The sequence below is a fragment of the Tribolium madens genome, unplaced genomic scaffold, assembly GCF_015345945.1.
Source record: "Tribolium madens isolate multiple individuals breed KSU strain unplaced genomic scaffold, Tmad_KSU_1.1 Scaffold_97;HRSCAF=244;Tcas5.2_LG3a, whole genome shotgun sequence".
In the NCBI taxonomy this organism is placed as follows: Eukaryota; Metazoa; Arthropoda; class Insecta; order Coleoptera; family Tenebrionidae; genus Tribolium; species Tribolium madens.
Window position 1 is genome coordinate 6,299,795 of NW_025401069.1, and position 15,798 is coordinate 6,315,592.

The following is a 15,798-nucleotide window of genomic DNA, read 5'->3' on the forward strand; positions in this document are numbered from 1 at the left end:
TTATACCAGGTGAATAAAAAGTATGGAACCAAACGTTTTTTGCTTAAACTATTTATTTTTTGAAAAGACTAATTGATGAGTGATGAAGTACTATAAAAATGTGATGATTTAACAAGAATAAAATTTTTCGAATTTTTTTTTTGTTTTTGAGTTTTACAAAAAAATTAATTTTTTTAAATGGCAACCCACTATAAAATCATTTTTCTCATAAAAGCTATACTCTAAGGATTACAACTATCTGCTTTATATTTAATTTTTTCAAAAAAAAAATTTTCACATAAATTGCAATTTTGACAAAAAAAAAATCGCGTAACTCAAAAACAAAACAAAATTTCGTTCTGAAAATACGATCACATTTTTTATATTACTCTAATTTATATTAATTATTATTTTCTGGAGGCAAATGATCAAAAATAAAACCGCTTGGTTCCATACTTTATATTCACCCCGTACATATTAACAATTGTGTTTGATTATTTCTTATACATAATTAAAAGATTAAAATAATATTTCTGTGAAAATATACCTAGTACCTATTTTTTTCTACATAAGTTTTCACACACAAATGTTAAAATTGCAAGAGTAACACCTAGTAACCACAAAAAGAAAGTAGTTTGTATATTGTATAAAGTAAAAGGTCTCCACAGCGATATATTTCTGTTAATACCATATGTTTTCTCTAAAAACACACTAAATTGAACATCATTGTACCATTTTACTGTTAATCCGCTTTCAACTAGTCTAAGAATGACTTTATTAAAAGTATTTAACAACGATGAACCCTTTGGTACTATGTAGGATATAAAATATGTGGCAAGACATTCCTTCGTCATGTGAAGTAGCGGCGTTCCATCTTGATCCAAATAGTTAGCTTGAATAAAAAAACTTAAATCACGCTCTCTTGTAATTTTTGCCATATTTTTCTTGTAAGCTATTAAATCTAAAGTATTTGGCATTGAATCAACCTGTTTTTTTCTTAAATTTCTATGTGTTTTAGAAGCGTTGTCAAATGTGTAAAATTTTGTAGCTACCGGAAAACCTGCTTTGTCCAAATCGTCTAAAGTGTTAATTTCCTTATAAAAAGGTGGTGTTGTAAATGCCTTAATTAGAGAACTTTGTACCACACTCAGGATGATAATGTTTAGAACAATGCAACCAAACAGAAAAAACATCTGTTTATGTGTTGGTGCAATATTTGCTGGAATTCCAACAAATATGGTAAATATTTGCCAACAAACTTTGCTGTGTTGGCGACTAGGTCCTATGTAGTACCAAAAAATGTTACAAACAAGATATATGATACCCAAAGATAACCAAATAAATGTGTCAAAACAGTATCCAAATAATAACCATTGTGGCACTCTTTTTGATTTGGGTACAACAGCACAAAATCTGTCAATATCATAAGGGATTGTGAATTCTATGTCATCAGTACCGTAATCTACTAAAAATCTTCCATTAGCACTTATGTGCGCTTTATTATTGGCTATTGTGCCTAAACTACCAGTTATGGTACCATTGGGTAAAACCTCCCCGAAAATGGTGGGATTAAAATTATCAATTATATCTACGTCAAAATTAAGATAATCTGTCATGGTTTTTAGCAGAAAGCCATCTAAGCCTCCAATTGTTTGATGTGATTTGTATATTGGATTTTGTTTAAGCAGTTTTGGTATTTCCAAAATGGCACTAGGAATTCTGATAAACATTGCAACTTTTAAAGAAAAACGTTTAGTATTTTTACTTTCTAATTCTAAGGTATCTGTAAAAAGAATCTGATTAAGGTACGATGTGTGTGAAATGCCAAAAGGGCTCCAGCAGCAAGCACCATCTTTCTTCCAAGGTAGAGTGGAATTGAGGAGAAGAATCGTGTATAAGTTTCGAGCCATTGCTTTGCGATTAATGTTTAAAAATTTGTGTAAAATTGGCGTCTTCCACGCAATTATTAGGTGAATTCCGATGAGTGAACCAAGATTTATTAATGTAGTAGCACTCAAACTTCTACTTTCAACATAAAATGTACTCTCAATGTTGAGTTTGTGAAGATAGTTGATTACGATTTCCGTAACATCGGCTAATTCGTATTTAGGATATCGTTCAGTTTGTAGAATCAGCAGTCTTATTGGTCCACTACTAATCGTATGGTTTGTGAGTAAATTGTCTAAGCAATTTGTAATGTTGGTAATGGTCATTATTTGCAGAAAAAATAATTTATATAAACTATTGTTCATTTTTAGATTATGTTTTGGGGATGCGATGTTATCTAGATTTTATAATTAAGGATTCAACCAATAATTAATTAGTTGTATTTTTTTAGCATAAAAGCAGTACAGTATACACGCATGTAATGCCAATTTTTGTTCTTTAAAGGAGTTTAAGGCTGTTGTTATGCTTGATCAATGATTATTAGTTTATATTTACGGATTATCTAATTAATTAGTCACTTATTTTAATGAAATGTAGTAGTTTTCAAACAGTCGACGTATTTACACACTAAAGTAAAGATACCTTATCATATAAGTCGGTTTCTAATTATGGAAAAATACGGTCAACTATAGGTATATTTCTAGGCTTTGTGAATGTTTTTGCAATTTTAGTTTGGATCCCTCGTTATTATGATAATTAGTGATTACGTTCAACAAGAATGTGAAAATATTACAGCACAGTTGCGGAAATGCCGGTGGTTGATATGTTTCGTTTTGAAAGGTGAAAATGTAATTGAACTAATTGATTTATTTAAGAATTATCCGGAGTTTTCGGCTGCTAGATTTTTCGTTGTGGAATGAGCAACACTATTTCGTATGCTGTGCTGTGTTTTAACCTTTTTTTATCGTGATTGTTCAATATGAAAAAAATTACTAAATTGAATTGAATTTTTGTAATTATATCTATAAAAACTTGGGTGCCGTCAATAGTCTAACAATTTAATTTTTTCTGTAATACCTATATGGTTATGTAAGTAAAACAAAACATCACTAATGTACTAATAGATTTATTGATTTTGTTTTGTATTTTTTATTATTTAGGTTACAAATAATGAGTGGATTAACCAGTAGGTAGACAGGTACATATCCCAATTGTACAAAAAACACACTTTATCAAAATCACTATGCACTTTAAAAAATTACACTTTTTTTGTAAACTCAAGGATTTTTGTCTTAAAGATATGAATTAGAAAACCCTAATAGTAGATTACATACCGAGGTGGGAAGTACTTCATTACCAGAAAATTATGATACTTTTGTTTATAAACAACAAAATTGTTAAACCAGAAACCCTTTATTGGAACACTATACATACATGCAATGATTTGAAATAACAGTTATTATCTGTTTTGTTAATTGCTATATACGCGTAATAATTTGCTTTAAAATAAATTTTTATTTGGTTTTAATTTAAATTAATATGTACACTTTTCACATTTCAATCTCATTGCAGTTGTTTGTTCAAAAAAATATCTATTTTGTTTTAATAAAACATTCATAAATGACAAACTTGAAGAAAGAAAACTCGAGACGAAAACAAATTAGTTGAACTTTTACATTACTGACAAGCTCTCTTATAAGTTGTGTGTACACTTAGTTCTTAGAAATATATGTAAGCAAGCATTTAATTGCCTTAAAGTAAACGTCATTGAAAACATTTTTTTCAAATTATTCTCACAAGAAGTTAAATGGATTTCAGTGCGTTAAATGTGTTGATATCAATAGCAAACGTTTCTGCAGCAATTCCAACTTCAAGGGATATTAGAAAAACTCGTTTCCGTACCATTTATAAAGCGTGTGTTTTAATTTCTTTTACATTTTGTCTTGGATTCACTTTCTATAACAGATTTTTCTTTATTGTGAAACTATCTATAGTGAAATTAATTATTAGAATTTTGGTGGACATTTCGTTAGTTCTGTTGGACTATTATATTTTTATTGGGGCATATTTTAATGAACACAAATGGATTACTCTTATCAAGAATCTGAAAGTTTTGGAAAGTGTTCCGACGAAGAGAAAACATCCCTATTTGATTACAATTACATTCACACATTTTGTTAATATTGTGGTAATAATGTACAACACACTACTTTGGATTCGTATTTTGAAAATCGAATATTATAAGTGTTTTTTCTTTGAATTAGTGCAAATACATTTGAAATTTCTTTACAATTTTATAATTTACGTTATTCTTAAGATGATAATTTCGAGGTACAGATTTATCAGACATTTGCTCATAAATCACCAAAAAAATATTCAAGTTTTAAAAAAGTGCACTTACAGTGTATATCTTTTAAAACAAACCGCAGACATCTTCAATGAATTGTTTGGTTGGCCAATACTTTTCACAATCATGTATGCCGTTTTAAGAATTCTTTATTGCTTCGAGTCAATAATTAGAGACTCGGCTGCTGCAAGAATACAATTGATATTAGGAGATGTTAACATAATTATACTTTATTTGGTAATAGATGTCGTCGTTTGAAAGTTTCTCTATATATTTTATTGTAGCTTGCTGTTACTGTTATAATACTAAAATGCGATAAGGTGACAAGAGAGGCAAGGGCTCTTCTAAACCTTTGTCAAAATCTGAAAAATACACGAAGCAATGAAATGCTGGACAAATTTTTTGTGATAAAAAATGAAGTTTTACCGACATTCTCAGCAGCTGGGTTTTTCACGATTAAAAAGTCTACTATTTTTAGTATTTTAAGCACAATCAGCACTTTTGTTATCGTTGTATTCCAGTTTAAATCCTTGATAATGGAAATGGAAGAATTCAAACAGAATTCATAGAATTCAATTAGATTTGTTGTTTGTCTACTCGAAAAACTTATACACGGTGATTCAAAAGGGTCGTACAATCGCTTGGATGATGATAGAAAACGTTCAGTTAATAGGAGCGTAGATTTGGTTTTATAATTTATCTTGGTTTGTTCTTTAGAAACTGATGTGTTGTTGTCGATTTTATACCTAAAGAAAGTCTTTACATTTGACGCGGATTTTTTCACGTTTTACTTATTGTTTTCAAAATTTTATTCAATTTTTAATATTCTAGATGCATGTTTTAACGTCTCTTACTAATAAAATACAAAATTAATTTTTCTACTTAAAAAAAATTAATATTAAATTTGCATTTTTGAAGAGCTGTATCTATCTAAGGAAAGTTGATACAACATTTTGGTTTGCAGTTTTGAGTAATTCAGTGGTTCAAAACACCACTCAAGTGATGGTCCTTCTGAATCAGGTTGTATTGTCAAAGGTGAAGTGGGTTCTTCAAAGATTAATTTCTATATACAACATATATTTATCACAGTAATAAAATCTGGCGTTGGTGTTTATTTAATTAGTTATAAAGTAACAATAAACATGTTTGGAACAGTTTTGTTTTTGCTTCTGCTTACACAATCTGGGTTTTCTGTAAGTTCTAAAAAATTGCAATAGGTAAAACTTTACTCCTAACACACAGATTGATGATCTTATCATCACATTACCCAATGGAAAAATTAGAGGACGACAAGATATAACATTACAAAACAAAACTTATTATGCTTTTGAAAAAATTCCATATGCTACTCCACCGTTAGGGCCTTTGAGATTCAAAGCACCCCAACCTGCTCAAAATTGGGAAGGTATCCTTGACACTACACGAATAAACGTGAGTTGTCTACAACTACAAATTGATGACCAGCCACAATCCGAAGATTGCCTTTACATTAATGTGTTTACACCACAAGTTAGTTCATTTTTATTAACATTTATGGGCACAAAAACGTTAATTATAGCTTCCAGAAAATGAAACAAACAAACTGCTACCAGTAATGTTTTTTATACATGGTGGAGCGTTTATCCAAGGCTCAAGTATTGATTTTGGCCCTGATTTGTTTGTTAACAACGATGTACTTTTGGTCACTATTAATTACAGATTAGGTCCTTTTGGTAACAAAATTCACATTAAAAATTTCTTGGTTTCATACAAAGTTTTAGGCTTTTTGTCAACCAGTGACGACGTGATCCCGGGAAATCACGGACTAAAAGATCAAAAACTCGCAATTCAGTGGGCTCACGATAATATTGAGTTGTTTGGAGGGGATCCAGAAAAAATTACGATTTTTGGAGAAAGTGCAGGGTCGGCTTCTGTCGCTTACCAACTGCTGAATCAAAATTCAGAAGGCACATTTTAATGTTATTTAAATACTTTATTGTAAATAACTTATTATAGGTCTTTTCCAAGGAGCTATTTTACAAAGTGGCTTATTTTTATGTCCATGGTCTTTCCAAAGAAATCCCCGAAAAGAAGCTTTTGGTTTGGCTACTATCCTGAACTCAACTTTTGAAACAAATACTGATTCTCAAGTATTACTAGACTATTTGCAAAGTGTCGAATCTGTAGAAATACTTGCTGCTGCTAATAAATACATGGCTCAGGTAGTTGATAATCATGTTGAAAAAATTATAATTTATTAATAAATTAGGAAGCAACTCCTTGGGACTATGACGTTTCACAAGGATTAGTCTGGGCACCCGTAACTGAAACAAAGAATCCAGACGCTTTTATTACCAAAAAAATGTATGGATTACTTCAGGCCGGAAATATTTTAAAAGTGCCCATCCTTGTAGGTTTTAATTCTGAAGAAAGTTTACTTTTTAATCCAGGTATTTGTTTTTTTATCATTATATAATAAAAAAATGATCAAATTACAGACCATAATGTTTTTCAAAACACTCTAAAAGCGTGGGACGATAATTTGGGATTAATAGTAAACAATAACATGCAAATTACTGACGAAAATAAGCGTTTAGAAATGGGAAAATCGATCAGAGACATTTATACCGGAGGTCAGCCTTTTGGTAACCGATTAGGGGATGGTATCCGGGTAAATTCTCCGAATTTAAAAGTAACATAAATTATTTTTAAATCGATTAAAGCTTTCCAGTGACACTTCATTTACTAAATCCATTCGTAAATTTGCTGAATTTTATTCAAAATTAGCTAAGACGTACTTTTATCAATTTTCGCATCATGGTCCTATGGGAAAAACTGATATTCATTATGATGGTGCTGAAAGTGTTGCTCATGCTGAAGAACTGGGATTTTTATTTTGTTCTGGATCTGATTGTAATGATAGCACTTACCCTGAAAGTGACCAAATCACGCGGCAACGACTTATTAAAATTTGGACTGACTTTGCAAAGTACCAGTAAGTTAATTTTCTTCTTCATTAATAGTTTTTTTTTATACAAATATTTAAGAAACCCAACACCGGAACCCTCAGAAATCTTGCAAAATATCACTTGGCCAATTGTATCAACAGATGATGGAGACTTTTTCTATGTCAATATTAACGCTAGTTTGGAAATTAAAAATCATCCAAAGGACGAGACTTACCAGCAGTTGATTGCACTATACGATAGCTTAAATTTTACTGATTTTGATACCTACTAGAAACTCAAAATTCGTGTTTACCTAATTTGTTTGTGATGAATGAAAATAAAAAAATTCAACTCAATTTAACAAAGATGCAGAAAACAAATAATAATAAAAAGTTGCTTTGGTCACACATTTATTGTTGTTATTGTGTTGTTTATTCAAACATGTGTCACTTTTTATCTCACCTGTATCAAATGTTGCAGCAATTTTAGATCCACCCGTAAATTTGCAAATTTTTTATTCATCAGGATTATTATGAAGTGGTTTTTTGAAGATTAAGTTTTATATCTATAGCATATTTATCTCAGCAATTAAACCTTGAATTCGTTTTTATTTAATTAGTTATAAGGAAACAATAAACATGTTTGGACCAGTTTTGTTTTTACTTGTGCTTGCACAATCTGGGTTTTCTGTAAGTTTAAAAAATTTTTAATATGTAAAATTTTTAATTTTTAATCCTAACACACAGATTGATGATCTTATCATCACATTACCCAATGGAAAAATTAGAGGACGACAAGATATAACATTACAAAACAAAACTTATTATGCTTTTGAAAAAATTCCATATGCTACTCCACCGTTAGGGCCTTTGAGATTCAAAGCACCCCAACCTGCTCAAAATTGGGAAGGTATCCTTGACACTACACGAATAGACGTGAGTTGTCTACAACTACAAATTGATGATCAGTCACAATCCGAAGATTGTCTTTACATTAATGTGTTTACACCACAAGTTAGTTCATTTTTTTATTAACATTAACATTTGTGGACATAGAAATGTGCTCTAGCTTCCAGAAAATAAAACCACTGAACTGCTACCAGTTATGTTTTTTATGCATGGTGGTGCGTTTATCCATGGTTCAAGCATTAATTTTGGACCTGATTTGTTTGTTAATAACGATGTACTTTTGGTCACTATCAATTATAGATTAGGTCCTTTTGGTAAAAAAATTCACATTCAAAATTTCTTGATTTTAATCAAAGTTTCAGGGTTTTTATCAACCGGCGACGATGTGATCTCTGGAAATTACGGATTGAAAGATCAAAAACTTGCACTTAAGTGGACTCACGATAACATTGGGTTATTTGGGGGGAATTTTGAAAAAATCACGATTTTTGGACAAAGTGCAGGAGCGGTCTCTGCCACTGTCCTAATGCTGAATCAAAAGAAGGCACATTTTAAAATCATTAAATTAATTATTATAAATAATTTATTATTGTAGGATTTTTCCAAGGAGCTATTTTAGAAAGTGGCTCATTTTTATGTCCATGGTCTTTCCAAAGAAATCCCAGAAAAGAAGCTTTTGGTTTAGCTACTATCCTGAACTCGACTTTTGAAACAAATAATGATTCTCAAGTATTACTAAACTATTTGCAAAGTGTCGAATCTATAGAAATACTTGCTGCTGCTAATAAATACATGGTTCAGGTAGCTGATACTCATGTTGAAAATTTATAATTTTTCAGTGAATTATCAGGAAGCAACTCCATGGGACTATGACGTTGCACAAGGGTTAACCTGGGCACCTGTAATTGAAGTAAAAAATCCAGACGCTGTTATTACAAAAAAAATGTACGGGTTGCTTCAGGTCGGAAATATTTTAAAAGTGCCCACCCTTCTAGGTTTTAATTCTGAAGAATGTTTACTTTTTAATCCAGGTATTTGGTTATTTATCAAAAAGTAACAAAAATTATCGATGTGTTCAGATCCCACTGTTTTACAAAACACTCTAAAAGCGTGGGATGATAATTTGAGCTTAATAGTAAACAATAACATGCATATTATTGACGAGAATAAGCGTTTAGAAATGGGAAAATCGATCAGAGACATTTATACCGGAGGTCAGCCTTTCGGTAGCCGATTCGGGGACGGCATTAGGGTAATTCTCTGAATTTTAATTAGGATAAATCATACCTATTTATAATGATTTAAAGTATTCCAGTGACACCTCATTTACTAAATCTACTCGTAAATTTGCTGAATTTTATTCAAAATTAGCCAAAACGTACTTTTATCAATTTTCACGTCATGGTTCTATGGGAAAAACTGATATTCATTATGATGGTGCTGAAAGTGTTGCTCATGCTGAAGAACTGGGATATTTGTTTTGTTCTGGATCTAATTGTAATGATAGCACTTACCCTGAAAGTGATAAAATTACGCGGCAACGACTTATTAAAATTTGGACTGATTTTGCAAAGTACCAGTAAGTTGACTGTCTTTTTCAGTTTAGTGTTTCTCATATTCAAGTATTTAAGAAATCCAACGCCGGAACCCTCACAAATCTTGCAAAATATCACTTGGCCAGTTGTTTCAACGGATGATGGAGACTTTTTCTATGTCAATATTAACGCTAGTTTGGAAATAAGAAATCATCCAAAGGACGAGACTTACCAGCAGTGGATTGCATTATACGATAGCTTAAATTTTACTGATTTTGATACCTACTAGAAATACAAAATAAGTATTTAATTTGTTTGTGGCCAAATGTAAATAAGAATAAAACAACAATTTTTTTGTCACAAATTACGTTGTTATGATGTTTTTATTCAAACATGTCATGTGTTTACGTTTTGCCAACAAATACCAAATGTTGCCGCAATTGTAAAATGGATTTTTCAACACTAGATATTTTGCTCACAATTGGAAATATTTTTGCTGTAATTCCGACTTCAAAAAAAATCAAAATAACATGCTTCGGAAAAAAGTACAAGTTAGTATTTTTAATTCTGTTTACAGTGGGCTTAGCAAGTACTTTATACAACAAACGTTCATTGTATGCGAGACTCACTCTCGTCAAGTTAGTTATCAGGATGTTATCTGATGCTGTCTTATTCTTCATGAATATTTATACTTTGATTGGGGCGTACTTTAAAAAACATGAGTGGTCCTTGTTCTTTAAAAATTTAAAAATTTTGGAAACTGCAACACTTAAAAAGAAAAAACCTTATTTGGTTACATTTGTACTGTCTCATGTGATATATTTATTTGTGGTGCTTTATGCAAGCTGGTTGTGGTTAAAAATCTTAAAATTTTTGTACGTCAAGTGGTGTTTATTTGAATTACTACAATTTTACATGAAGTTTTACTACAATATTTTAATTTACGTGATTCTCGAAATGTTGCTAACAAGATATAGATTTATAAGGAGGCTGCTAATGGAAAGACAAAATATTGAAGTTTTGAAAAAATGTGCATACAGTGTCTTTGTTTTGAAAGAGTCTGTTGACATCTTTAATGAAATTTTTGGATGGCCAATACTTTTTCTTGTGTTATACACTTCACTGAAAATTCTTTACTGTTTTGAGTCTGCCATAGGAGAGATAGCTAGCTCTAGAATAGAGTTAATAGTAACTGACATTACGCTTATATTTATTTATTTGGTATGTCGATAACTCTTCATTTATCTTTTTTCTGTTACTTTTGTTCTAGGTAGGAATATTTGCAATTTATGTAAAATGTGATGACGTGATTAAAGAAGCTAACACCATTTTTGACCTTTTACAGAAGATTAAATCCAAAAATCAAAAACTGCAATACGTTATTGTAATCAACAATAATGTGTTACCGAAATTTTCAGCGGCTAGATTTTTCAGGATCGAAAAATCAACAATATTCAAAATGTTGAGTACACTTGTTACTTTTGTGATCGTCATATTTCAGTTTGTATTTCTGATGTCGCATCAGTCGGATGATTTTGAAAAAGTGTTACAAAAAATGGGATAAATAAAATAAATGTGTGGTTTGAAAAAAATTATTTATTATCTATTCTTAAGTTAATTTTTGTTCTATTTCTCAACCACGTGATATAAGATTCGACGTTTGTATAAATATTGGGTAATTTATTAGCACATGAAACTCCCCAAGAAACAATTCCAACTTGATTTCCACTTTTATCAAGAAGCGGACCTCCTGAATCTCCCTGACAGTCACCTTTTCCTCTTGTACCTTTAGTGCAAATATGTGTTGAATAAATTAGCGACTTGTATTTTTTTGCCATTTGTTTTTTACAATTGCGAGGGTAAAGTGCTCTCATTTCTACTATTCTGAGTTCATTTGAAGTAGAAAGGGAGTCTTTTGGGTTAACAATACCCCAACCTACAACTTCTACTGGTTGGTATAACGATTTCAATTTACCAAGAATCACAGGTTTTATATTCTCACAAAATTTTATGGTGTCACGCAAGAAGACAACAGCAATGTCATTACGAAAAGTCTTGGGATTATAGTCGTGGTGATATATGCCATAAATGATAATATTTCTGATGTTATTCTCAAGCAAATTATTTGAACCGTATCTGACTGAAATACTGATTAGTTTTCATAACTTTGATTATGTAATTAATTGCTCGACATATTACGGATCACGTAAGTAGAGACAATGGGCTGCTGTTAAAACAACATTGGAACCAATTATGGTACCACCACAACCATGTTCTTCTTTAAATCCGTATCTAACGGAAACGATAAATTGATATTTGTTGATTTGAGCGTAATTACCTCCTATTATTCGTCCTTCGGGCACAGATTTTTCGATGAGGTTTTTTCCTAAAAATAAATTTTGAGACAATTAATATCACAAGTTTATAGACTTACCATCTATTATTTTAAACAAAAGTATTGTCATAAGCATAGTTGTCATTTGTGTTCAAAGTACATGAATAATGATGGAATAAAAACAAACTAAGCGTGTGAGTTGTAGGTAATATTCAGAAATGTAAATTTGAGCGATAAGATTTTTTTTAAATAAAGGTTAGGTAAAATCATTTTACCGTGAACAAAACAAAGTCGTTTTGAAATGATTTGTAAATAAATGTTTATGAATAAATTAGTGGTATAGATTTATCGACAGGACACTACTACAGTGTGGTTCGAACTGTATACAGGCTGATTCTTAAATAGACCGACAAAATTTTATCCTTGGTAGTATCAAATGAGAACATGCTGGAAAAAATATTTGAAAAATTCTTTGTTTAAACGTTCTTCAAATAAAATTTATTAAATTTATTTTCCAAGTAAAGCGTACGCCACTGATGTGTTAGCACAGGTAGTGGTAACCATGGTATTAACGTACTTGACTATTGCAACAATTCATAAACGCCGTAAGTGGCACGGATCAAGGGGGTTCTGCCCCTAAAAGGTATAAACATAAAAAGGGTAAAGTTTGTCTCCATTTGTCCTGAGGAAGATGTGATAAAATTTTGTCGGTCTATTTAAGAATCAACCCTGTATACTAATTTTTTTAAAGAACATTTTTTTCTCCAATACATTTACACTTGCTTTATGGTTACAAAACTGGTTTTTGTGTGTTATTTTAAGTTTTATGACAACCAGGTTGTATTTTCAGGCAAAATTTCAAAAATTGTTTGAAGAACTATCCAGTTTTTATTGTCAATGTATTGTTTAGGTATACAATTTTTATTTATTTGTTGACGTATTTACGTATTATTAACTAATTATTACACAGGGCGACAAAAAAAGTCATGTCGTGACAACTTGGCAAATTGTATATCATTTTGATCGTCTCAGTGATCAAATGCACTAAAAAAAATTTTTAAAGTCCACACACTTTGAAATAAATATATTTTTTTTAATTTAAATGAATTTCAATACTTAAACTTTAAAAAATCATTACTCAATAATTATTAGGCCGATTTCCTTCAAATAATGACTTTTCTAAAGGGATGGCCTTGCCCTTTAGAATGATATGAAATTTGAAATTAAATATTGGCAAACTTTTCTTCGAACAGTGTTCGAAGTAAATCGAAATCTAAGAAAAACCTTACGAGTAATTTTTTTTTCATCATTACCATCGTGTAGAAGAGCATCTCTTTATTAGTTGTAATCCAAATTTTCAAATGAATATACCGCGAGTAGTTTTCAAGATATGATTTTTTGAAGTTTTAAGGTTTGCTCCATATAGGAGAAATGCATGTTAACCTTACTTAAAATTGCATTTTTATAAAAATATTTGTTTTAAGACTCTTCTTTTGCTTAAAAATAGTTAATTATACCTTTCTTGTTCTAATTAGAATAATCAAAAACTGTTTGTTTACCTAAAACAAATAAAGGGTACCTGCGTACTAATTAAAGCAAGTAAAGGATTTTTTGTTGTAAAAATGACCACTGATCATTGAGCAAAGAGAATCTAGAAGTTTAAAGCACGAGCCTTAAATATAAGGGCAAATCTTTTTCAAATCAAATCACTTTCTATTCAGATTTCGACTTGTTCTCTTTGTTCTAGCTTTCTAAACATTTTTTGGTACATACATTCTACGATTAGCTTCAGTTAGCTTGTACGTAGTAGTGTGGTGGGTTATTGAGTTTTTTACAACTTTTTGAACCTACCTTTATTTTGGGCGAGCGGTGGCCCACCAAACAGAGCGATTAAATTTCTTTGAACGTAGGACCTCAGCCAACCCGTGAGATCAATCAATTTCAGGAGAGTAAGGTGCAGTCAATTAAAAATGCATTTAATTATTAAACTAATGTATTTGGAATAAAATAACAAATGGTGATTATGGTACGTTTTTCATACAAAGATCTGATTAAATTAGTAATTTTACACTAACTATGGACTTTAACGAAATTAGGAAAAACAATCAAAAGGTATTTATTATTCAATTCGGAAAAACATTGTAATTGCTGTATCAGGCTTATTTGGTATCGTATGACATTTCTGGTTTTCATTTGTCAACTTAACACTCCAATAAGAAACAAACGATAAATGAAACTAATATCTTAAACCTAACTTGGGGTTTGTGAATTGTAACCAGAGACCAAATCTCTGTCGTCATTGCTTTGACTCATGAACCTATCCGTCTTTCAACACGCTTATATTTCAAGTTCATCCCGGCCCAAACGCTTTAGCTTAGCAAAACATTACTTAAATAATTTGGAAATTTTGATAACGGCTTCGGTTGACATTTCGTTCGAAAATCCACAACAAAATCATAATATGGTACGGCATGGTAAGTCGGAGCAACGTGAACAGTCAAAGGAAAAATAAAGCAAAACTTACAGCTCATGACTATGCAATAGAACAATCAGGCTGCTTTGGGCTGATAGCTTCTGGCCTCAGATGGTGGCACAGGATGTTTTGGCAGCTTCTTCTTCAATTGACACAACTAGTCTGATTCGACTAGACGACTGATTTTTGACTGATCTCTTAGCGATATTCTCGCTTCCTTTTTATAGGGCGAATAACACGTCATCTCTTGCGATGAGTTCTTTTCAGTGCACAGGGCAAGGACAGTCTAGCGCGAATATTTAGTGAATCATAAGAATCATAAAACGCACTTAAGATTTTAAGTCTTCCGCGAAAAACTCGTCGCCTGCTCTAATTGTGTTTACGTTATGAATTACGAAGAGTCTGTGTTATTGACCGCAATTTAACTTCATAGGTTTGGTCTCTTTACAATATCAAAGACTTTAAGTCTTTAAAAAGAACATCAAGGGCTTTTTAGCCCATCACAGTAGTTGTTGTGATAACAGTTGCACACGAAGCAACTGACTTATTGCATTCAACATCATTCGAAAGTAATGAGAAAGCATTTGCTGAGGACATTTTCAAAAAAAAGTTCAGAAAGCTAGAACAAAGTGAACAAGTTGTAATGGAAAGTGATTTAATATGAAAAAGATTTGTTCTTATATTTAAAGCTACTACTTTATTTAAACTTCTAGATCCTTTTTGCTCAATGATCAGTGATCACTTTTAGAACAAAAAAACTTATTTATTTACTTATTTGTTTTAATTAGTACGCAGACACTCTTTGTTTTTTCTAAGTAAAGAAACAGTTTTTTGTTTATTCTAATTAGAACAAAGAAGGTGCAATTGACCATTTTTAAGCAAAAGAAGAGTCTTAAAACAAATACTTTTATAAAAATGCAATTTTAAGTAAGATTAACATGCATTTCTTCTATATGGCGCAATACCTGAATAGAAAACCTCAACTTCAAAAAATCATAAATTCATTTAAATTAGAAAAAAATTATTTAGTTCAAAGTGTGTGAACTTTTTAAATTTTTTTTTAGTGTATTTAATTTGTCTCACTGAGACGAACAAAATGATATAAAATTTGTCAAGTTTTCACGACATGACTTTTTTTTGTCGCCCTGTGTTATTGCTTTTACATTTCACAACCATCGGGAGTATGTCAGGTGAGTTATTTTTAAATTGATTCTATTTGTAGATTTTTGTTTTCGTACTCAAGGAATATAAAACTCTCTTACGTTTAATCTTTTTTGTATTTTAAATTCTTGATAATATGAATATGTATACTAAATTTCAAAGATAAGTGTTTTGTTTTGCATTGTTTTTTTATAACTTTTACGCTCTGCTGTTTTGCATTTTTGTATTTAAATCAAACAATTATAG

The 15,798-nt window shown here is 30.8% G+C and overlaps 2 protein-coding genes across 2 annotated transcripts in view; one reads left to right on the forward strand and one right to left on the reverse strand.

The window, feature by feature from the left end:
• LOC123014832 overlaps positions 1–12,124 on the reverse strand; it is a 12,374-nt gene extending 250 nt beyond the window's left edge. The window contains exons 1-3 of the mRNA XM_044414114.1: positions 12,018–12,124; positions 11,922–11,969; positions 720–871 (exon numbers count right to left, since the gene is read on the reverse strand). Of these exons, the coding sequence (XP_044270049.1) occupies positions 720–871; positions 11,922–11,969; positions 12,018–12,063 (246 nt within the window). The 5' untranslated portion in view covers positions 12,064–12,124. The remainder of the gene's footprint in view (positions 1–719; positions 872–11,921; positions 11,970–12,017) is intronic.
• LOC123014971 (venom carboxylesterase-6-like) lies at positions 5,310–10,043 on the forward strand. Its single transcript, XM_044414326.1, has 9 exons — positions 5,310–5,406; positions 5,456–5,722; positions 5,772–5,925; positions 5,974–6,159; positions 6,209–6,414; positions 6,462–6,642; positions 9,128–9,300; positions 9,356–9,627; positions 9,680–10,043. Exons 1-9 carry the CDS (start codon positions 5,356–5,358, stop codon positions 9,870–9,872), a joined length of 1,683 nt encoding a protein of 560 aa, XP_044270261.1. The 5' UTR covers positions 5,310–5,355; the 3' UTR covers positions 9,873–10,043.
• Positions 12,125–15,798: the final 3,674 nt, after the last annotated feature.